The sequence below is a fragment of the Miscanthus floridulus genome, chromosome 7 (assembly GCF_019320115.1).
Source record: "Miscanthus floridulus cultivar M001 chromosome 7, ASM1932011v1, whole genome shotgun sequence".
NCBI lineage: Eukaryota > Viridiplantae > Streptophyta > Magnoliopsida > Poales > Poaceae > Miscanthus > Miscanthus floridulus.
Window position 1 is genome coordinate 116,787,036 of NC_089586.1, and position 24,250 is coordinate 116,811,285.

General features: G+C 47.8%; 2 protein-coding genes across 2 annotated transcripts; one reads left to right on the top strand and one right to left on the bottom strand.

Annotated features, from left to right (window-relative positions):
• The first annotated feature begins 12,397 nt into the window (after positions 1-12,397).
• LOC136466117 (uncharacterized) lies at positions 12,398-17,446 on the top strand. The gene has a single exon (XM_066464581.1). It carries the CDS (start codon positions 12,398-12,400, stop codon positions 17,444-17,446), a length of 5,049 nt encoding a protein of 1,682 aa, XP_066320678.1.
• Positions 17,447-22,494: 5,048 nt separating this feature from the next.
• LOC136466118 (uncharacterized) lies at positions 22,495-23,188 on the bottom strand. Its single transcript, XM_066464583.1, has 2 exons — positions 23,109-23,188; positions 22,495-22,945 (listed from the first exon to the last, which is right to left on the bottom strand). The coding sequence occupies exons 1-2, from the start codon at positions 23,186-23,188 to the stop codon at positions 22,495-22,497; spliced, it is 531 nt and encodes a 176-aa protein (XP_066320680.1).
• Between the last annotated feature and the right edge of the window lie 1,062 nt (positions 23,189-24,250).

Genomic DNA, 24,250 nt, shown 5'->3' on the forward strand with positions numbered 1-24,250 from the left:
ACGTGTCCACGAGCGCGCCTGGAAACCAGAGGAAGGTCGCTGGCGGTGAGGTGTCGCCCACGGGTACTGCTCACTGAAATTACAGAATTGCCACTCGCCTAATTTCCCAAATTACTCCCAAATTTATAAAGTAACTCAAAAATCTCCAAAAATAAAAGTTGTTCCAAATTCAAAGTTCTACAACTTTTCTTTAATAACCATACTCTAATTCAGTCTACATTTTGAAATGCAAGTTTAAAATAAAAAAAGGGACACTTTAAGTACATTTCGCCTTTTCAAATTACTTCAAATTTTATATAACAACTTTGAAAACTCCAAAAACCAACTTTGTACAACTTGACAAGCTCTACACTTTTGCTTTTAGGCTCAACCCCAAAATGTTCTTAGATTTTGAATTTGGTTTTAGGGTAGAATTTAAACACTGAAAAATCAGGGTTTTCAAAAATTCCAAAATGAACTTGACAAGCAATACAAAAGATTTTGAACTCAATTCAAACCATACAAGTCAACACATATAACATAAAGGTAAACTTGTTTTAGTATATGCATATCAAAATTTTCACTAACCCAAAATGATGTGTAATGCATATGATGACATGGCATGTTTTAGTATTTAAACACCCGAGGAGTTACAGGTGTGACCAAGGAACCATAGTCGACCACCCATAACGTAGAGTGCGGAGCCCGTAGCATGTGTAGGGAGAGATCAGAGACTAGGTCTTCTTCATAGAGCATAGAACAAAACGTGTGCTGCTCGGCGATTGGCGAAACATTTCAGAGATACGGAGAAACGCGGCGGAGTGTTTATGGCGATCACACATTGGAGATATGGAGAAACATGGCGGAGCATTTATGGTGATCTCGTATTGGAGTTAGTTAAGGAGTAGCTTAGAGCTAGTGACCACAAGTGGAGATTAAATCGTAATGGAGAAATAATGGAGACAAATTATGGCGACCAAAACTTTATTCATTATGGAGTGGAGAATACATATCTGGAGCGTTTCAAGGATAGAAATGTATAAGGTGCTCGATGTGCCATAAATTGGGGATATCAATTCCGTCTAAGTCACATAGCCGGTAAGACCCTAGTCGGGTAACCTCTTTGACCACATAGGGCCCTTCCTAGGGGGAGGAGAGCTTATGCACCCCTTTGGTTTTCTGCTTTCTATGGAGAACGAGGTCGCCGATAGCAAATGAACTGATCTTTGATGTTGCGGTTGTAGTATCTTCATAAGCCTTCTAGGTATTTGGCTGTGTGGATACATGTGATCAGGCATTCTTCCTCGGCCCTTTCAACGTCCTCTGTCAGAACAGCTGCGGCTTGCTCTTCATCATTATTTTCCACCCTAGGTGCTCGGAAGGCAATGTTCGTTGGTAGTATGGCTTTTGAGCCGTAGACCAAGAAATATGGAGACACACTAGTGCTACAACTAGCTTGAGTGTGTAGTCCCTAGACCATAGCTGGTACCACTTTGAGCCATCTGCCCAGATGTTTTTCTTCTTTCTGATATAGCCTCATTTTGAGGACATCAAGGATCATGTTGTTCGCCCGTTTGACCTGGTCGTTGGCTCTAGGGTGGGCAACGAAGACGTATTTGGCGGAGATGCATCGGTCTTCGCAGAAGTCCCAAAAATGATGACCAGTGAATGTGGTTCCGAGGTCGGTGATAATGCTGTTCGAGAGACCAAATATGTGGATGATATCTTCAAAGAGCTCGATTGCTTTCTTTGCAGTGGCCGAAACAAGCGGCTTGTATTCGATCCACTTTGAGAACTTGTCAATGACGACGTACACGTACCGAAAACCACCTAGCTGCTGGCTTGAAGGGCCCAATCATATCCAGTCCCCAGCATGCAAAAGGCCATGAAGCTAGGATGGTCTGTAGCTCTTGCACCAGCACATGTATTTGCTTGGTGAAAAATTGGCATCCTTCACAGCATCGGACGAGGTCTTCTGCATCGGAGATGGCCATGGGCCAGTAAAAACCAGCTCATAAAGCTTTGTCGACCAGGTTTCTCGAGGCCACGTGGTTGCCGTAGGAACCAGAGTGAATTTTGAGAAGTAGATTCACTCCCTCTTCTTGGGTGATGCATTTCTGCAGTATCCCTTCCTTAGCACTTTTCTTCATCAAGCTCCCGTCCACTAGCATGTAATGCTTGCTTCATTGGATTAGGCATTCAGTTTCAGACTTGTCGGTGGGTACGTCGACACTGGTGAGGTACTTGTTAAACTGTTCCCTCCAATCAGCAGCCAGCGAAGGTACTGTAAGTACTAGCTGCACGGCAGGGGGAATTTCTCACACTTCTTTCTCTTCCTTAATGGACGACGTAAAGAGGTCTTGAATGAAAACCCTAGGCTGAATCATGACGTGAGAAGAGCCTATCTTAGATAGGTGGCCGGCGAGCTGATTTTGATCTCGTACCACGTGGTGGTACTCGATATCGTAGAATTTTCCTTCAAGTTTCCTGATTTTGACACAATATGTGTCTATCTTCTCACTAGAGCAGGACCAGTCTTTGTTGAGCTGGTTGAAGACCAGCGCAGAGTCCCTGTATACCATAAGGCATTTGATGCCGAGCTCAACGGCTATACAGAGTCCATGGAGACACGCTTCATATTTGGTGGCGTTGTTGGAGGCCAGAAAATGTATTCGGAGAATGTATCGGATCTTATCCTTGGTCGGCGTAATGAACAGAATACCCACACCAGCACCGTTGATGTTGAGGGCGCCATCAAAGTACATCACCTCATGCTCAGGGTAAGTAGCGGGGATGGGCTCTTGGATATCGGTCCACTCAGCAACAAAGTCAGCGAGAGCCTGTGACTTGATAGTAGGCCTGCTTCTAAATTCAATGGAGTAAGTGTCGAGCTCAACAACCCACTTGATGATGCGGCCATTGTCCACTTTATTGTGGAGAATGTCCCCTAGATGGAACTCAGTGACCACAGCGATCTTGTAATGCTCAAAGTAATGGTGGGGCTTGCGTGACGTTATCATAATAGCATATAGCAGTTTCTAAACTTGAGGATAACGAGTTTTGGGCTCATTAAGGACTTCGCTGATGAAGTAGACCAGACATTGCACTTTGTAGGCGTGCCTAGCCTCCTCGCGTTCGATGATGATAGCTGTGCTAACGACGCACGAAGTGGCGGTGATGTAGATCAGTAGACTTTCGTCTAGTCAAGGCACCATCATGATCGGAGGCTTCATTAAAAACAACATGAGCTGCTCGAAAGTTGTATCTGCTTCCTCTGACCAGGAGAAGCGCTCGGAGGCCTTGAGGAGTTTGAAGAATGGTAGTCCCTTTTCGTCGAGGTGCGATATAAAGCGGCTAAGGGCAGCCATGCAACCTGTAAGCTTTTGTATGTCCTTTACACAAGTTGGGTGTTTCATGTTGGAGATGGTGGGGACCTTGTTCAGGGTTGGGTTCCATGCCACGGGCGCTGACAATGTAGCCCAGGAGTATACCGGATGGAACACCAAAGATGCACTTTAAAGGGTTCAACTTCCATCGGTACCTTTTTAGGTTGGCAAACATTTCTTCAAGGTCGACGATGAGATTACCGGTGGTCTTAGGACTTGATGACCACTTCATCGATGTAAGCTTTGATGTTGCAGCTGATCTGTTGATCAAGGCACATCTAGATAGCCCTTTGGCAGGTCGCCCCAGTGTTCTTGAGTCCAAAGAACATGGTGGTATAGCAGTACGCACTGAAAGGCGTGATGAATGACATCTTGATCTAGTCATCTTCCTTCAAGGATATCTGATGATAGCCGAAGTAACAATCAAGGAAGGAGAGTAGTTCGTAGCCGGCGGTGGAGTCTACAACATCGTCTATTTGAGGCAGACCGAAGGGGTCTTTAGGGCAGTGTTTGTTAAGATCAGTGTAATCAACGCACATTCTCTATTCTTTATTCTTTTTTTTAAATGAGAATAGGGTTTGCTAACCAGTCAGGATGATAGACTTCTTTTATGAATCCGGCAGCTAGGAGCCATTTTATTTCTTCCCTAATAGCCTCCTTCTTGTCTGGCGTGAATCATCAGAGTTTCTGCTTGATCGGTTTGGCGGTCGGCGAGACATTCAAGGAGTGCTCGATCTTCTCCCGTGGTACCCCCGGCATGTCTGTAGGTTTCCAAGCAAACACGTCGGTGTTGGCACGTAGGAAGGAGATGAGCATGTTTTCCTATTTGGGGTCGAGGTGAGCCCCAATCTTCACAGGTCTTGGAGGGGTCGTTCGAGGCTAAGGCTGACCTCCTTGGTTTCTTTGGACTTGGTGGAGGCATGAGGAGGCTCTAGCGATGGGATCTCTAGGTCGTTGGTGGGAACCGTCCTAGTGTCGGTGACCACACTGGCCATCTGGATGGAGAGGTCGATGGCTTCGGTGAGGACGAGACTCTCTGTCTCACAGGCTTAGGCGATGGAGAGGTTGGCCAGCAGGGCTAGGACTCCTACAGGCGAAGGCATCTTCAGCACCAGATAGGCATAGTGCAGTATGGTCATAAACTTGGCCAGAGCTAGCCGACCAAATATGGCGTGGTAGGCGTTATTAAAGTCGGCGACGTAGAAGTTGATGTGCTCGACGCGGTAGTTGCTGGCCGTGCCGAACTGTACTGGGAGGGTGATCTCTCCAAGTGGTTGGGATGCCCTGCCAAGTACCACACCCCAGAAGGAGGAGTCAGAGGGTGTGACATCTCCTATCCCGAGGCCAAGCTCCTTTAGGGCTCCGGTGAAGAGGAGGTTTAGAGCGCTTTCGCCGTCGACGAGCACTTTTCCGAAAAGCACCTTCTGGACGGTTGCATCGAGGACTGAGGGGAAAACACCCTGTGTAAGGGATATTTGGCCACTGATCAGGCCTACTGAAGGTGATGGGGACCTCAGACTAGGGGCGATAGCTGGGGTTGGTGGTGACGTCTTCTGCGTTGACAGCGAGCACCCATCGGGCGATGAGCTTCTGTTCTCTTCTTCTCTCGATATTGGCGAGACCCCCGAAGATGGTGGCGACCACCTTGTCATGATCCTGGAAGGCATTGTTGTTGCCCCAGGTGGTCGACGGCCTCTAGAGCCGTCGTTGTTGTCATCGTCTGACTTTTTAGCTTAAAATTCCTTAGCCAAGCCGAGGCAGTCCTTCATCTTGTGCTTGGCATTTTTGTGGAGGGGGCACGGACCCTCGAGGATCTTCTTGTATTGCTCGTCATAGTTGTGCTTGGCCCAAGGCTCTTCGACGGTAGTGACGATGTGGTCTGGTCGGCGGCGGCAATATTGACCTAGATTTGGATGCTTCTGGCCGATCACGGCCAATGTCCCGATGGTGACTGTGGTCGTCGTAGCAGTGGTTTCTGTGGCAGCCGGTCGTCGGGGCAATCATCGCTGCGGCGAGTTGGGCAATGAGTGCCCGCATCCTCATTGAAGCGCACTTTGGCTTCTTCGGCATCGGCATATTGGTTGGTGGTCGTAATCATCTCACCAATCCCTGCTGGCGGCTTGCGATTGAACTTAGAGCGGAGGTCACGGTGATGGAGTCCTCGGACGAAGGCGGTGATGACCTCAGCTTTCGTGATGTTAGGAATAGAGTTCCTCATCTCAGAAAAGCGTCTGATGTAGCTACGGAGGAGCTACGGATGGCTTCTGGTAGATGCGGTTCAGATCATGCTTGGTGCCTGATCGAGTACACATAGCCATGTAGTTGTTGATGAAGACCTTTTTCAGCTCTTCCTAGGATACAATGGAGTCCGAACAAGGCTTGTGAACTAGTTCATCGCGGTTGGCGTGAGCATGACAGGAAGATAGTTCGCCATGACACTAGTATCTCCTCTAGCGGCGCGCACAGCCATGGCGTAATCCTATAGCCACTGTGTGGGGTTCATCCTTCCCTCGTAGGGCTCGACCCCAGTGATTTTGAAACCACGGGGCCACTGGAGTGTTTGGAGTGCCGTCATGAACGTTGGGGGCCCTTCAGGATTGCTGATGCCAGTGATCTGTAGCGTTGTCCAGCATTGAGCGGCTCAAGAGCTAAGTCTAGGTTACCGAACTCTTGCTCATACTCTTGATGGCGGCATACTTCTTCTTCATGGCAACCGAAGCGGCGCTCGTCGATATGTCATCGTGTGTCTTGGAGATTATTGAGGTGCGCTTGGACGTCCTGGTCGACCTCCTGGTCGTGTTGGCGAAGGTGTTCGATGTGGTTGCCCTAGCTTCCCCCTAGAGGGGTTGTCTGTTGTCATGGTGCCGGTCAGTGAAATGACTTGGGCGGCGATTAGATCTTGGCACAGCTAATCGGTGAATTGAGCTTGTGGAGTATGAAGGCCACTGATCCTGGCAGATCTCGTTGACCTGACTGTGCGTCGCTTTAAGCATGGCGGTGACCTTGGCGACCTTCGGTGTCTGCGGGAGCCAGGCGAGCTCGTTGGTGGCCACGGCCAAGTTGGCGCTTGGGGTCTTGTAGATGTTGTGGCCGTCAACACGGATAAACTCATCGTCGAGGTTGCATTGGAGTTGGCGTGGCCTTCCTTGCGAGTTAAGCTGAACCTCGGCCATCACAAGGGCAGCCTCGTTTGGTCGACGCTGCGCACGGTTGACTTTCCTGTTGACGCAGGGCAGCACGATCCTCCTCGGTTTCCCCCTCCCCAGGGGGCTGTCGACTGCTGACGTTGAAGATCGTGCCCCGACGGAAAGGAGGGAAAGAAAGTTGTTCTACGGTGGTTTCGGCGACAGCCATTGTATAGCCCTGAGACTCGGAGTCCGGATTCTCCTCCAGGATGGTTGGAGGGATGCTCCTGGGGCATTGGCCAACGTGTAGCATGTTGACAGCCGGCGAAGGCTGGTTGGCGATCTGATCAGCGGGAGGTTGGACATCTCTAACCTGGTCGATGAACTTGCCCCTTAGGGACTTCTTGGTAGATGGCGGCGACGTTGGTGAGCCTGAAGGGTAGGGCCGTAACCCCTGGAGTTTCTCGAGCAACCTCCGATAGATCTGGATCAGAGGGTGGTCGGCGCTGGGCCAGAGTGGTCAGAGCCGATTCTATGATGGAGAGGCAATCGACGAGCTTCTGGCCAACCTGATCGATGGATGCGATCACATCGTCGTTGTTGATTTGCCTCCTATGGTAGCGAGGGAGTGGGCGGCGAATTGTTGATGAAGACGACCTCGAAGGTGGTTCTGAGATCGGATCTGTAGTCGCATGTGTTGAGGTGATTGGTGCAGCATTGATCTGCACCGGCTCAATGAGCTCTTCGACTCCGTCAGTGTTGATGATCTACGAGATCAATCCGACTATGAAGACCTGGCTGGGCTGTGGGAGGGACGAAGAGCTTGCAGAACGTACCATCTTGTTCGACCTAGAAATAGCACGCACACCCCTACTTGGCGCGCTAACTATCGACAGAATATTGTCGGCAGTCTTCCGAGGGGTATTCCACGGATGGTAGATTGATCGGTAGAGATGTGTGTAATCGAGAACAAGAAGGCAACAGAGACACACAAGTTAGATAGGTTCAGGCCGTCACTATGATATAATACCCTACTCCTGTGGTCTGTTGGATTATATTGGCTATCGTATGATATTGCGTGCGTTTGGAGGAGGTCCATGTCCGCCTTATATAGTCCGAAGAAAAGGGTTACCAGTCGGTTAGATCCAGGAAATAACCAGAAAGTAATAATAGATTACATGAATTCATGAGATTATACGTATCCTAACAGATCTCGTAGTATCTTCAGGATATCTTCTCGGTGTCTTACGGGAGACGTCAAGCAACGTCATGTCTCATAAAGCTTCGTCTTATAGGCTGGGCCGCCCGAGGAGGGGCCCATGTGGTCCGCCGCACACACAATTTCTTTCAAGTTTCGCGACTGGAGATTGTAGTTTTCGCTCGCATTCAGACCACACCCAAGCTAAGACTGTGTTTAGTTCCCAAAAAGTTTTCCAAAAAGTGCTACAGTAGCCATGACATCGAATCTTGCGATACGTGCATGTAGCATTAAATGTAGATGAAAAAAAAACTAATTGCACAGTTTGGTTGAAAATCGCGACACGAACGTTTTGAACCTAATTAGTTCATGATTGAACACTAATTGGCAAATAAAAACGAAAGTGCTACCGTAGCCATATTCCCAAATTTCGCAAACTAAACGCAGCCTAAGCTCAGGGCGCGTTTAGATGCAAATTTTTTGGGGTTTTGGCTACTGTAGCACTTTCGTTTGTATTTGACAATTAATGTCTAATTATGGACTAATTAGGTTCGAAAGTTTCGTCTCACGATTTCTCACTTAGCTGTACAATTAGTTTTTTTCATCTACATTTAATAACTTCATATATATAGCCACAAGATTCGATATGATAAGTAGCACATACAAATTTTTAGAAACAAAACGGACCCTCAAAGCTCCCAGTCCCGGTAGGCCAGTAGAACTGGGGAACCCGCGTGAGAGCGCATTATTATATTATTACTAGCTCGTACTCGCAAGTGACGCAGTCTATACCGCACGTCACGTCGTCTCGTGTCAAGCCACATGCTGTACACACGTAAGCAACGAGCTAACTATATTATACTATATCTTGCATGAAATTTTCACAAAGCTTTCAGAAGCGCTTGACCTATATATGCATGGCTATATATAGCCGTGCAACAAATTATATCGATCGATCACTCGCTCCAAGCAAGCTCGTCCATAGCTAACAAGCTGATTAATTACTTAAGCAGCCCTAACTAGTTATTTTGTCCCTTCGTTCTCCGATCAAGTCTGCACTACTGCTGCAGCAAAGCAAGAGCTAGCTAGATATGGCCATGATCATCATGAACAGGTTCGTTAACGTTCTGCCATTGATGATGGCAGTGCTGATCTGCTGGTTGCGCTGGGTTCGGCGCGGCGTATCGAAGACAAGAAATGGACCGGCGGTGAGCTGCCCGCCGCCGCCTCCGGCGACCATCCTATCATACAGTTCGCCAAACACCTGTACCTGCAGCGACTGGAAGCGGGAGCACATCCCTCCTGCGGGAGCTATTACACAGGCAACCCACAGTGCCCGCCGCCGCACCAGCACTGAAATGGAGCAGAGGTACGACGGCCGACATTGCGCACCTGCACGAGCTAGGTCAAATATATACTAGGTTTGGCTTTGGGGTATTTAATTTTCTGCCTGTGATAATCGATAGAATTTTAGAATGACAATAATGTGACGATGAGTATATTTTTCAATGCTTTCTTATTTTATTGTAAGTCTCGATGAAGTATTGTAGTTGCTTGAATAAAGTTATTGGTTTGTTCGTAATTGGAGCTACATGCATACACTTCGACACCTTTTTTTTTTTTTGCGAAGATACACTTCGACACATTTGCGTACACCTGATCCGTCATGCGATTGACTGGCAGCCGATACATGTTGCTCAGCACTTCGAGACACCTTTGACTCCTCGTATAAAGCGGCCGGGGTGCTCGCTCTAAAGATCCTTTCTGTGCTAGTGCCCATCATCATCGCTACCATCATCCATCATGACATGAGTGACATTCTAAAACTCTTTAACCCCGTCTGCACCTTCTACTTCACATGCAATGGTTTCTTGGTTGCTTGTTTCAATTAATGTATATCTCTCTCTCATGGAGCCAAATCGTATAGTATTCTCAATGAAACGTCACCTGACCAAGTGTGATGTTATCATATTCGAATCTTGCCATACTATGTGGTTTTTGCAGTCATAGTTTGGTCAATATTCAACCTTTGTCTGCTTAATCAACATACGATTTTTGGCGGTTTCAATAAATTTGTCCCCGTCTTAGATAAAAGAGATACAAGGCCTTCATTTCACGTACATCTATGACCTATCCATATGTAGCCTCAACCAAAACATATAATTATTGCATCAAAATATTATTTCCATTTAAAGTCAAAAATCAAATTGTAAATTAATTTCCTAGAGAAACACTTTATTTCTATTTCTCACAAACAAAGATCCCCCTATCCCTCCCCCTGTCCATGCATGACTACATGTATGTAGATCTAGGTCTATAAACATCCCATTCATGGACAACCCCATATAAATACTATAAGAGTAGGCACGAAATCTTGACGAAATAACTAGAGAATCATGTGAGTGCAAGTAAGTTAGGCAAAAAATCTGGCCTATATTGATACAAAAAAAAAAAGAAAACTTAGACCTTATTTGGCAGAGCTTCTAGAGTGGCCCCGGTCGCCTCGGCCAAAGCCCTGACAAACAACCATCTAAGAAAACACCTCCGGTGAAAAAGCCAAGAGAAGTCGGAGCCATTTTCCTACTAGGTAGACAGAGCTGTGAAAACATGGCTTCTCCTCATAAATTTAGTATAAATTATAACCAAAACACCACTAGAGCCGTTTTTACCAAATATTTTTCAAAATAGCTTCAGCACAGAGCCGTTTTTGCCAAACATTTTTTAAATTGGCTGCAGCTTCATGAGAGGAGCCGCAGCCGAAGCCCCGACAAACTGGTCCTTAACAATCATGCCCCCCTTCACCCCCCGAATGAGTTCTATATAATAATGCTTCTACAGTGGTGATATTGTAGAGTACCGCCTCTACAAATTATTTTTTAGCGACGATTCCCTTATGACAGCCGTTCCTAGAAATAGTGGATTTCCATAGGTGCTCGTAAGCTATACCGTTTTTCAATCTAGTTAGAAATTGTTGCTACGTGAATAATTTTTATAGAAATAGGAGGTATACGCAAAAATCATTTGTGTAGTGCTGTGTTGTTTAGGGAGGTACGGTGTCACAAACTTTGCTCGGTGACATAGCAAGCAACTATGTGCATGCACAACGATGACCGTCATATATCGACCAGGCTCGGCACTGATTTGAATGGCATGGTGGTACCGTGGTAGTACGTTTCACGCCCATGGTAAGCCAGCAGAAACTACTTTCGTATGTTTTGCGTGGGCCGTTTTCCCTTGGGAAGTGGGAACACCGCAGTAGAACTTGAAGCCGCTTTAAATTAAACTTGTCGTAATTAGCTCGTGCGCTCAGTTAAACGCACTGTGTTTAGTCACACACACACACACACACGTAAATAACCATCGAGCTAGCTTGCTTGGAGTTTTCACAAACCTTTAAATCTTCCGGCAGCAACGACAATAAAGCATCTACTAGAAAAGAGACCAGAGCGACTTTGGTAGCAAAGCATACACCATGGAATAGCCAACATGGTCTTAGCAACAAAGCATCCGCAAGTGAAGGCCCTGCTAGGCCGTTGGCCATGCCGACAATGGTGTCGCCTTTGGTGTCACGTCCCTCCTTGGAGGCATTGTTGCGAAGCCCCTTTGCTCTCTAGGAGTTTAGTTGAAAAACCGTGGTTCTCCGGTTAGCATTGACGGTATCTGCGGATGTCGTTTCCTTCCTTGGAGGCATCGCTATGAAAACCTACTCCCCCTCCAGTTTGCTTGTTCTCTGTGGTGTGCAAGGTGGCGTTCGACGGTTGTTGCTTCTGAGGTTCGCTAGTGCTGTGCTTTCGTGTGATGGTGTCTTGTTGTTGCCTCCTTCGTGAGGGTTTTGTTTCTGATTTTGTTTAAATTTTTTGTAAAACTTCTTCTCTATTAATACATACACGGCGTGCTCTTGCCGCTGGTTCTTCGAAATTAAGAACGATCATTACGTACATGCTTGTGTAAGTTATCTCGTGGGGTGAAATGTCCCCGCTCAAATTTTCTCCGCGTGTGACCACAGCGCGGGGCATTGTATGAACATCGTACTGGACCGTGGACGCACTAGTGTTGGGCTGTCGGCCCACCGTTTGCCACGGTGTCAAGCCTCGAGGCTGGCCCACCGCCCATCCACTCGATCCGGTCGGCCTGTGTCAGTACTCAGCTACCAGGTGCAACCTCAGAAGAGCCTACGAGCAAGACGGGCCAGGAGATCTCGAAGCTTCGGGCCGACAAGCCAAGGCCTAGGAAGGAGAACCCAAAATACACCGGAAGGGATTGGGCTGTCTGATTCCGCCTGCGTGCGTAAAGAGGCATGTCCTCTGTATCGGTATAAAGGAAAACAGAACTCCAGGAAGGGGGCATCACGATTGTAACAAACTGAGAAAACTCGAACTAAATCATTCATCTGCCTATATTCTTCTTCTTCCTCCTCTGTATCTGCCAACTCCTCTCGTACCCCAACTGCTACCTCTCACATTTGGTATCAGATTCCTTCGATCCTCGGCACTGACCGGTCGCTCGATTCCCTCATCCCCATCGGTTGCTCGTACTCCAACGATTGTGGTCGGTCTAACCCCGATTCGAGCCTGTGATCTGCAGCTGGAGTTGGGGATTCCATAATTCCGATCCCGGAGTCGCGACTTGTGGTGTGAATCGCCGATCTGGATCCCCCGTCCGCCGCCTCTCACGACCATTTCACCCGTCGCCAGAAGAAGTTCGGCGTGATGGATCCCACTCAGAAGCTGTTGCTCGATGAGATGGATCGCCGTTTCGGCACTCGCTTCGACAGCATCGACCGCCGCTTCGACGACCTGGAGAAGCAGATCGACGGTACCGCGAGTTCTTCATCGACTCGCCTCGACGCGCTGGAGAACGCAGCCAAGGTGTTCGACGAATGGCGCCCGGGAGTCGACGGCCTCATCGACGATTTGCGGGTCGAGGTGAACCGCCTGGCGTCCCTCAAGCTGGAGGTCGGGAAGATCTCCAAGTTCATGGAGCGATCCATGGTGGATGGGCCGAGCACTACTCCTGGTCTTCATGGATCCATGCCGTCCGTGCTCGTCGCCAAGTCCTCGTCCGCCCCTGCCTCGCCGAGTGCGGCCGTCTTCACCAACAACCCCATGCGTTCGCCTGCGCTCAAGTCTTCACCGCCGTCCCCGACGTTCCGCACGGCTCCTCCATCGCCGAACTACAAGCCGGAGCTGCCGACTCTGCCGAACACTCTTGTTCCGCATGGTGGCTTCGAGGCTGCCCCGCGCCCATCTGCGGGATATGCAGCCAACCAGCCCAACGGGCACCGCGTAAACCAGGGTGGCTTCGGAGTGGTCACCACTCTGTTGCCACCACATGCCAAGGGTATGTCATCTAGCCACTCCCCTTTTCCTTTGCCTTTACCGATAGCCCGTCCACCACACCCTCCACCGAGTCACCATTTTGAGTCTGGGTACCAGGGAGGATCTAGGGGGGATCACACAGGCAAACTTCCTAAGTTTGATTTTCCTCGGTTCGAAGGGGAACATCCGAAGCTGTGGATTAAGCAAGCCATACACTATTTCCGCCTATACCGTGTTGAGTCTGTTGTCTGGGTGTCGGCTGCCACTATGCATTTTCATGGCCCCGCCAAGCGTTGGCTCTCTTCAATTGAAGATGACCTTGAGTCCATAGAGTGGGATGTGTTTTGTGCTCAGTTGCTCTCTCGTTTTGGACGCGATGAGCATGAATTGCTTTTGCGTCGTCTGTTCCGCATTCGTCAGAATGGTGCAGTCGCCGATTATATTGAGCAGTTCGTCAGTTTGGTAGATGAACTCAAAGCCTATGCTAAACACCCAGACCCACTATACTATGTTCAACGATTCATTGATGGATTACGTGATGATATTAAAGCTGTTTTGCTTGTCCACAAGCCGTCTACTCTCGATGCTGCCTGCGTTTTGGCTGAATTGCAGGAAGAGGCGCTGGGTGTCTCCAAGAGGGTATTCAGGCGTTCTGATGCGGTGCTTACCCAGAAGACGGCGTGGCATGGTGGAGTACCCCTACCTATTCCACCACCCCGTACTGATGCTGTGGACGGCAAACGCTCTGGGCCCGTTTCCTCTTCCACCATTGATGAGAAGTTTCAGTCCCTGCGTGCTGCACGCCGTGCCCAGGGCTTATGTTTTCGCTGTGGGGCCAAATGGAGTCGCGACCATCGCTGTTCTGCAGCAGTTCAGCTCCATCTCGTCCAAGAGCTCCTGGACCTTTTTCCTGAAGAAGACATTCCTGCTGATGACTCAGGTCCTACTTCTCCTACTGCTGCTCAACTTATGATGCATCTATCTGTTGCTGCTGTCGCGGGGGCTCATTCCACCAAGACCTTCTGTTTATCTGGTGATATTCAAGGCAATCCATTGTCTATTTTACTTGATTCTGGGAGTTCTCATTCTTTTGTCAGTATGGCTTTGGCTAGTTCCCTCTCTGGTGTCCAGTCGTTATCTCCTGCAGTAACAGTTCAGGTAGCTAATGGGGCAGTGCTCACTTGTGATTCCCACATTCCTGCTGCTAGTTGGTCGGTACAAGGCTATTCCTTCACCACTGATTTGAAATTGTTGCCTCTGAGCTCTTATGATATGATTCTAGGCCTTGATTGGATGTCCCATTTCAGTCCTATGCAAGTGGATTGGAGTCAACAGTGGATTTGCATTCCATATCAGGATAAGTCTGTCTATCTTTGGGGTAATATGGCCGCTCTTCCCGCAGGTTCTGTTCTGCAGTTGTCCATATTGCTGGAAACTCTTCAGCCTCAACATTCTTCTGTCAGTCCTGTGGTTCAACCATTGTTGGATGAGTTTGCTCATTTATTTACCCCACCATTAGGATTACCTCCTAGCAGGAACTGCGACCACACTATCCCACTGATTGCTGGTGCTCAACCTGTTTTTGTACGGCCATACAGATATGCTCCCATCCTCAAATCTGAAATAGAAAAACAAGTAAATGATATGCTGCAACAAGGGATTATACAGCCAAGTTCTAGTGCCTTTGCTTCTCCCGTTTTACTTGTGAAGAAAAAGGATTCCACATGGCGGTTTTGCATTGATTATCGACAGCTCAATGCTATTACTGCTAAAACTAAGTATCCAGTGCCTATTATTGAAGAGCTGTTAGATGAACTGGCGGGTGCTTCTTATTTCACTACTCTGGATTTGCAGGCAGGGTTCCATCAAATCCGCATGAAAGACGGTGAAGAATTCAAGACTGCCTTCCAGACACATTTTGGCCAATTTGAGTTCAGAGTGATGTCCTTTGGCCTGACAGGAGCTCCTGGAACCTTTCAAGGTGCCATGAACACTACTTTGCACCCTTGTCTTAGGAAGTTTGCACTGGTCTTTTTCGATGACATTTTGATATACAGTAAGAGTTTGGAGGAGCACCTCCAACATGTAAGAATTGTCTTTCAGCTGCTTACTAAGGATCAGTGGCACTTGAAGTTATCCAAATGTGTATTTGCTCAGACATCTATTTCCTATCTGGGGCACATCATCAGTGGTGCAGGTGTGGGCACAGACCCTTCTAAGCTGACAGCTATTGCAAATTGGCCGACTCCTTCTTCTGTCAAGGAACTTCGATCATTTCTGGGACTAGCTGGCTATTATCGCCGGTTTGTCCGCCACTTTGGTATTATCTCCAAGCCACTGACTGCATTACTCAGGAAACACTCCTTGTTTGTGTGGACTCAAGATCATGTTGTTGCCTTTCAGACATTGAAAGCAGCTCTCTGTCAGTCACCAGTTTTGTCCTTGCCTGACTTCTCCAAACCATTTGCTATTGAAACTGATGCATCTGAGGCTGGTGTTGGTGCTGTCTTAATGCAGGAGGGCCATCCAATTGCATTTATGAGCAAGGCATTAGGGCCGAAGTCTCGCGGCCTCTCTACTTATGAGAAAGAGTTCATGGCCATCTTATTGGCAGTCCAAGCCTGGCGACCTTATTTGCAATTTCAAGAATTTGTGATTCTCACCGATCAGAAGAGTCTGACTCAGCTGTCTGACCAACGATTGCATACTTACTGGCAACAGCGTGTCTTCTCCAAGCTCCTTGGTCTTCAATACCGCATTGTTTACCGTCCTGGCTCTGATAATCGGGCAGCAGATGCTCTGTCACGGCACCCAGCTCCAATGGCGTCGTGTGCGGCAGTATCTACTTTGGTCCCATCGTGGATATCAGCCGTGGTGGCTAGCTATGCTCAGGATTCCTCAGCTCAGTCTATGATTGCTAAATTGGCTTTGGATCCAGCCGCAGTGCCCAATTACACCCTCCAGTCTGGAGTCCTTCGCTATCGCTCTCGCATTTGGGTTGGCCATGATGTTTCTCTGCAGCAGCGTCTGTTGTCGGAATTCCATGCCAGTGCCTGGGGTGGCCATTCTGGTGCACCTGTGACCTTTCGTCGCCTCAAGCGCTGTTTCGCGTGGAAAGGAATGAAGATGGCTGTTCATCAATTTGTACAAACCTGCTCGGTCTGTCAGCAATCCAAGCCCGACCGTTCCAAGTTGCCTGGTCTTCTCCAACCGCTCCCGGTTCCTGACACGGCCTGGCAAGTGATTTCGCTTGATTTCATTGAAGGTTTACCCCTATCTGCTTCCTACAACTGCATTATGGTTGTGGTGGATCTCTTAACTAAATACAGCCACTTCATTCCACTGAAACACCCCTTCACGGCTGCTGGTGTGGCACAGAGTTTCTTCAGTACTATTTATCGTCTGCACGGCTTGCCTCAGTCACTGGTGTCTGATCGTGACAGGATCTTCACTAGTCACTTTTGGTCTGAGTTGTTTAAATTGGCTGATGTTAAGCTCTGTCATAGCTCAGCCTATCATCCGCAGTCCGACGGGCAGACTGAACGAGTCAATCAGTGCCTCGAGACATATTTACGTTGCTTTGTTCATGCTTGTCCCAGAAAATGGAGTTCTTGGCTTACTGCTGCTGAGTTTTGGTACAACACCTGCACTCATTCTGCTACTGGACGAACTCCATTTGAAGCATTATATGGTTACTCGCCTCGCTTGCTTCCTGTTGCTCTGGGCTCCACAGCTACTGAAGAAGTGATTCAGTGGGTTTCTGGTCGTGACTGGATGGACCAGCTCCTTAAACATCATCTCAATCGAGCCAAGCAGCGTATGAAGAAACACGCTGATCTTCACCGCTCCGAACGCTCGTTCGCCGTGGATGAGCTGGTGTACTTGAAGCTCCAACCATATGTGCAGTCTTCTCTTGCTCCCCGTGCTCATCAAAAGTTGGCCTTCCGTTTCTTCGGCCCCTTCCGTACCTTAGCTCGTGTTGGGTCTGTGGCTTATAAGTTGGAGTTACCTGCTCATTCATTGCTTCATCCGGTCTTCCACGTTTCTCAACTCAAGAAGGCTGTGGGTGCATCTCATCAGGTGGTACCTACTCTCCCAACTGATTTTGCATTACATCTTTCTCCAGAGAAGATATTGCAGACTCGCTCGGTGGTTCGCGATGCTGTTCGTGTGTCTCAAGTGCTGGTTAAATGGAACAACTTGCCATTCGAACTCGCCACTTGGGAGGATTATGAAGCCCTTCGACAGGAGTTTCCAAGATCCACTGCTTGGGGGCAAGCAGCGACCAAAGGAAGGGGGAATGTCAGTACTCAGCTACCAGGTGCAACCTCAGAAGAGCCTACGAGCAAGACGGGCCAGGAGATCTCGAAGCTTCGGGCCGACAAGCCAAGGCCTAGGAAGGAGAACCCAAAATACACCGGAAGGGATTGGGCTGTCTGATTCCGCCTGCGTGCGTAAAGAGGCATGTCCTCTGTATCGGTATAAAGGAAAACAGAACTCCAGGAAGGGGGCATCACGATTGTAACAAACTGAGAAAACTCGAACTAAATCATTCATCTGCCTATATTCTTCTTCTTCCTCCTCTGTATCTGCCAACTCCTCTCGTACCCCAACTGCTACCTCTCACAGCCTGTAAGGCGGAAGGAACATTCCCTGCTGCTTCCTAGTAGTATTTCCTCATCCGGTCATCACTCCCCAAAAGGGAAAGCAAATATTCTTCTCATTCTCAATCAACGAGAGAAAGAAAGGAATGGAGTAACGCAGACCGCCGGGCAGAGGGCCTCGTGGCTCATGTTTACTGGTGTTCATCTCTCAGTGATTGTGAACGACTGAAATAAAGTGGCACCCGTGACTGACTTAAGCAGAGTTAGACTTGGGCCGGAAACTCTGACTACCCTTTATTTCTATCTCTTTTGGATGCACTACAAGAACATTTACCCTCAATGGAAACGTTTAGGTCGGCTCCATGTACAGTGTTGGGTCGATAGAACATATAAAACGTTTATCAGATCAGCTTTTTTTAAGAGAAGACTTTGGGAAATGCATGGAAAACCGCATATATAGTCTGAAGAACGTGCAATCAAAATTTCTGAACTTCTCCTCAACGTGTAACGTGTAATGGAAACTGCAGTGAAAACTAAAGAGACCTGACAATGCTACATTAGCAAGTAAAAAACGTTGACTCAAAAAGTAAAAAATATGCACAAGTGATGCGCAAGAGAATGTACAACCCACGAATATTCTTGATAAATTACCAATACATGGTCAGGAGTGAAGCCAGGACCTATAGCGAGAGAGGGGGCCATAACAGGTACCAGCCCTCTTGGCTCTACCACTAGCAACAATAGTGGATCCACACCAAGACTATGATAACCTCACTAGTTATACTACTCCCTCAATTCTAAATTATAAGACGTTTTGTTTTCTCTGGATTTATAACTTTTGCTATGCATCTAGATATAAGCTATGTCTAGATACATAGTAATAGAAATCTCAAAACGTCTTGTAATTTGGAACTGAGAGGGATCGGAGTAATATTCACTAATAATAAGTCTTTGCATAAGAGTACAATCAGCGTATGCAGTTTTATGCCTGCAATCACAAATAAGCGACATTTGGCCATCTGTATGTTTTTATCACTATTTTTGGTTATGATATATTTGGAACGCATGACAAAAGTATACTCTTAGGATATATTTCACTATAAAGCTTCCCATAGCATTTTAAAGTAACCAAGCTTGACACATAAAGTATAATTTATAATCAAAGTTTAAAATGTAAAAAACTTCAATTATATTGAGACAGAAGGGAGAATTGTTGAATATGATGAGGGGTGGCCAGAACAAAAGTTACGCTAAAAATTTCAATCAATATTGTCCAAATTAAAGCAACACTTTTATCTGTGATTGGGCCTAAGCCTAACGGAATAGAGTTATGGCCTATTCCGTTTACCCTTTTAGGCAGCGTTCGGCTGTCATTATAAACCGGCTTATAAGCCATGGTACAATATTTTTCTCTCCCAATAAATCAGTCATACAAATCAGCACAAGCGGCTTTACGAGCAGCCGGACAGAGCCTAATATAATCCGGCTTATTTCAACTTTGTAATCGGTTATATAAAAAAAACATAGTAATCAAACTTAGATAAGCCATATTTTGTATAATCTTATTACAAGCTGCTCTAATTATAAAACAGCTTATTTCAACCTTTTATTTTCTTTAGGACCTAGCTATACATACATAAACTGGATTGTATAAGCTACGGGTAAATAAACAAGCCCTTGTCCCGGAGTATATTATGCCTAACGGAAACCTGCCTGCAATTGCTCCTATCTTGATACGCATCATCATTGTTGCCTTGCTGGCCAAGATGCTGACGCAATAGAAGCCCACGCCAGCATTTGACGTCGTCCATGCATGCACAAGCGCATCAGACTAGCTGAGAAACCGGTGGACGGTGGCATATGTCGGCAACGACGAACTGGGTGATCCCAATTTCTTTCAAGTTTCGCGACTGGAGATTGCAGTTTTCGCTCGCCTTCAGACCGCACCCAAGCTAAGCTCAAAGCTCCCAGTCCCGGTAGGCCAGTAGAACTGGGGAAGCCGCGTGAGAGCGCATTATTATATTATTACTAGCTCGTACTCGCAAGTGACGCAGTCTATACGGCACTTCACGTCGTCTCGTGTCAAGCCACATGCTGTACACACGTAAGCAACGAGCTAACTATATTATACTATATCTTGCATGAAATTTTCACAAAGCTTTCAGACGCGCTTGACCTATATATGCATGGCTATATATAGCCGTGCAACAAATTAAATCGATCGGTCACTCGCTCCAAGCTAGCTCGTCCATAGCTAACAAGCTGATTAATTACTTAAGCAGCCCTAGCTAGTTATTTTGTCCCTTCGTTCTCCGATCCAAGTCTGCACTACTGCTGCAGCAAAGCAAGAGCCAGCTAGATATGGCCATGATCATCATGAACAGGTTCGTTAACGTTCTGCCATTGATGATGGCAGTGCTGATGCTGCTGGCTGCGCTGGGTTCGGCGCGGCGTATCGAAGACAAGAAATGGACCGGCGGTGAGCTGCCCGCCGCCTCCTCCGGCGACCATCCTATCATACAGTTCGCCAAGCACCTGTACCTGCAGCGACTGCAAGCGGGAGCACATCTCTCCTGCGGAAGCTATTCCACAGGCAACCCACAGTGCCCGCCGCACCAGCACTGAAATGGAGTAGAGGGACGACGGACGACACAGCAGCGCACCTGCACGAGCTAGGTCGAATATATACTAGGTTTGGCTTTGGGGTATTTAATTTTCTGCCTGTGATAATCGATAGAATTTTAGAATGACAATAATGTGACGATGAGTTTTTTTTTCAATGCTTTCTTATTTTATTGTAAGTCTCGATGAAGTATTGTAGTTGCTTGAATAAAGTTATTGGTTTGTTCGTAATTGGAGCTACATGCATACACTTCGACACCTTTTTTTTTGCGAAGATACACTTCGACACATTTGCGTATACCTGATCCGTCATGCGATCGACTGGCAGCCGATCGATACATGTTGCTCAGCACTTCGAGACAACCTTTGACTCCTCATATAAAGAGGCCGGGGTGCTCGCTCTAAAAATCCTTTCTGTGCTAGTGCCCATCATCATCGCTACCATCATCCATCATGGAGCCAAATCGTATAGTATTCTCAATGAAACGTCACCTGACCAAGTGTGATGTTATCATATTCGAATCTTGCCATACTATGTGGTTTTTGCAGTCATAGTTTGGTCAATATTCAACATACGATTTTTGGCGGTTTCAATAAATTTGTCCCCGTCTTAGATAAAAGAGATACAAGTCCTTCATTTCACGTACATCTGTGACCTATCCATATGTAACCTCAACCAAAAACATATAATTATTGCATCAAAATATTATTTCCATTTAAAGTCAAAAATCAAATTGTAAATTAATTACCTAGAGAAACACTTTATTTCTATTTCTCACAAACAAAGATCCCCCTGTCCATGCATCACTACATGTATGTAGATCTAGGTCTATAAACATCCCATTCGTGGACAACCCCATATAAATACTATAAGAGTAGGCAAGAAATCTTGACGAAATAACTAGAGAATCATGTGAGTGCAAGTAAGTTAGGCAATAAATCTGGCCTATATTGATACAAAAAAAAAAAGAAAACTTAGGCCTTGTTTGGCAGAGCTTCTAGAGTGGCCCCGGTCGCCTCGACCAAAGCCCTGACAAACGACCATCTAAGAAAACACCTCTGGTGAAAAAACCAAGAGAAGCCGGAGTCATTTTCCTACTAAGTAGACGGAGCTGTGAAAACATGGCTTGTTCTCATTAATTTAGTATAAATTATAACAAAAACACCACTAGAGCCGTTTTTACCAAATATTTAAAAAATAGCTTCAGCTCAGAGCCGTTTTTGCCAAACATTTTTTTTAAATCGGCTTCAGCCTCATGAGAGGAGCCACAGCTGAAGCCCTGACAAACCGGTCCTTTAACAATCATGCCCCCCCCCCCCCCCGGCACCCCCAAATGAGCTCTATATATAATAATGCTTCTACAGTGGTGATTTCGTAGAGTAGCGCCTCTATAAATTATTTTTTAGTGACGATTCCCTTATGTCCATATAGGTGGTCGTAAGCTATACAGTTTTTCAATCTAGTTAGAAATTATTGCTACGTGAATAATTTTTATAGCAATAGGAGGCATACGCAAAAATCATTTGTGTAGTACTGTGTTGCTTAGGGAGTTACGGTGTCACAAACTTTGCTCGGTGATGTAGAGTCTATGGTAAAAAATTGAGAAGGTTTCGAGCAAGTTGTGACATCGGATGCCTAAAATCCAAACATCTCCATACGTGATCACTTGTGGAGATATCTGGGTTTTAGGCATCCGACGTCACAACTTGCTCGAAACCTTCTCAAATTTTTACCATAGACTCAACATGCGATAACACGACGTCCCGACAAGTTGCGTCACTTTCGGACTTCGTTCGGATTTTATATAATTTAAATACACTTTTCTCGTAGGTACCTCGTCATGTTACGTCAACAAGATGCTCGAAATTTCATGTGAGTTCCTGGATACGGCCTCAACATACACCAGATATCATGAATATCATTTTTGAACGACCAAATTCGATTATTCCATGCACCTGCAGTTTAAATTTGAAATATTCCATAAAATTCAACGAACAAAAAAAAAACTAACGAAATATAGCAAAAAAGTCAAAATTGTGCTAAATTTGAACATGGAGTTTTAAATAATATATTAAGGCTGCAAAAAAATAATGGGGCAAAAAAACAAAAAACAAAAAATTTGTCGAGTGCCGGCCCTGGCACTCGGCAAAGAGGGCCTTTGCCGAGTGCCAGGAAGTGGCACTCGGCAAAGAATTTTTTGTAAAAAAACAAAAGCCTTTGCCGGGTGCCGGCTCGGCCAGCACTCGGAAAGGGGGGAAACCCTAACTAAATGTGTGGGCCGGCCCCACACGCTCACTCACTCCACACGCCGCCAGCTCGCCTCGCGCCCGCCGCCTGCCGCCGCCACCGCGCTCGCCCCGCGCCCGCCCCGCTCCACCCCGGCCAGACCGCCCCACGCCGCCCCGTCCCCAGACCCACCCCGCGAACCCCGCGCCGGCGCGCCGCTGGCCCAGCCGCCCCGCCGCGGAGCCGCCCCTCCCCACCCCGGCCGCCCGCCGGCCACCGGATCCGGGGCGCCCCGGCCGCGGCCCGACACCGGCGCCCCCCGCCCCGGCCGCACCCCGCTCGGCGCCGCCCCGCCCCACCCCGGTCGGCTCCAGCCACCGGTTCCGGGCCGCCCCAGCTGCTCGGAGCCCCGCAGCGGCGTGCCCGGCCGCGCCCCACTGCCCGGTGCCGACCCAAGGCAACGGCCCCGGCAAGCCCGCCGCGACCCTGGAGGAAGGAGAAGAAGAAGGAAGAAAAAGGAGGAGGAAGAAGGTGAAGAAAAAGGAAGAAGAAGGAGGAGGAAGAAGAAGGAGGAGGAGAATAGGAGAGGGGGAGGAAGCCGAGGTGGAGGGGACGAACGTTCATCCACGTTCATCCACGTCATCCACACCGTTCATCCACGCCGTTCGTCCACGCCGTCATCCCCGCCCTCGCCGGAGGAGAAGGTAAAGCCGCAGGGTTGTCGGCCATCGCGCCGTTTATGTCGTTGACAGCCTTCGTGCCGAGTTTGTGGTTGTGTTGGCCATCGTGCCCCAAATGTGGACGTCGGCCAACGTGCCGACGGTTTTTTCTTGCAGGTTTTGGAAACCTCCCCGTGCAGGGGAGGTTCTGCCGAAATTTTCAACTTTTAGTGATGTTTTTCTTCTTTTGCAGAGCAGGACCTGTCGGAGGGGACCCAGAGCACCTCGGCGACCCTGATCGTCTTCGTCGGCGTTGCGGTCCTACCTGCACAACGCCGACTCGCCACTGCACCGACTCGTCACTGCGCCGCTAGCCTATCTCCTCCACCACCCTAGGTATAATTGAGCTCTCTTCCTTACCGTTGTAGTATGTAGATCGGTGTAGCCCAGTTAGGCGTCTCCCGTCCGAAACAGATATGGTTGGAGGTATGCGGATCTCTACATATCTATGACCGTATCTATTTTGGATTGTCCACGTTTTTTGGACCGCCCACGGATGCGTAGATGGGTTAGTTTCCATGTTCTGCTCGGATCTGAGACGGAGTTTCGGCACCACCTCACTGTTATTCTCCGGATACACACTCTCCCTTCTAGGACGTGTATCGGGAGAACAGCGAGGAGGTGCTGCCGAAATTCTGTCTCGGATCGGAGTAGAGCATGGAAACTAACCTCATCTACGCATCCGCGGGTGGGATTAGGACCTATCCTCACCTATTAGACAGTAGGCACGTTGTGCAGATGCAACTGATGGTTATATTACTCCGTTATGTGTATATGCTAGAGGATGGATAACCATGAGTGGATGTACATGGGACGCTCAAGTCAGGCTCAAATCACCCGTGAATGGATGGATAAGACCGAGAAATTCTTGGACCATGCATTTAAGGCAGCTAAGGGAGCGAGAGACACGTTCTGTCCCTGTAGCCAATGTGAAAACAAGAAAAGAAAAACAAGGGAAGTCATGGTGCAACATCTTTGAAAGTATGGATTTATTCCAAACTATACCCGGTGGGTGTCCCATGGTGAAGCCTATCATCCTAGAGAGGAGGCCGTGAGACGACACATGGAGGCA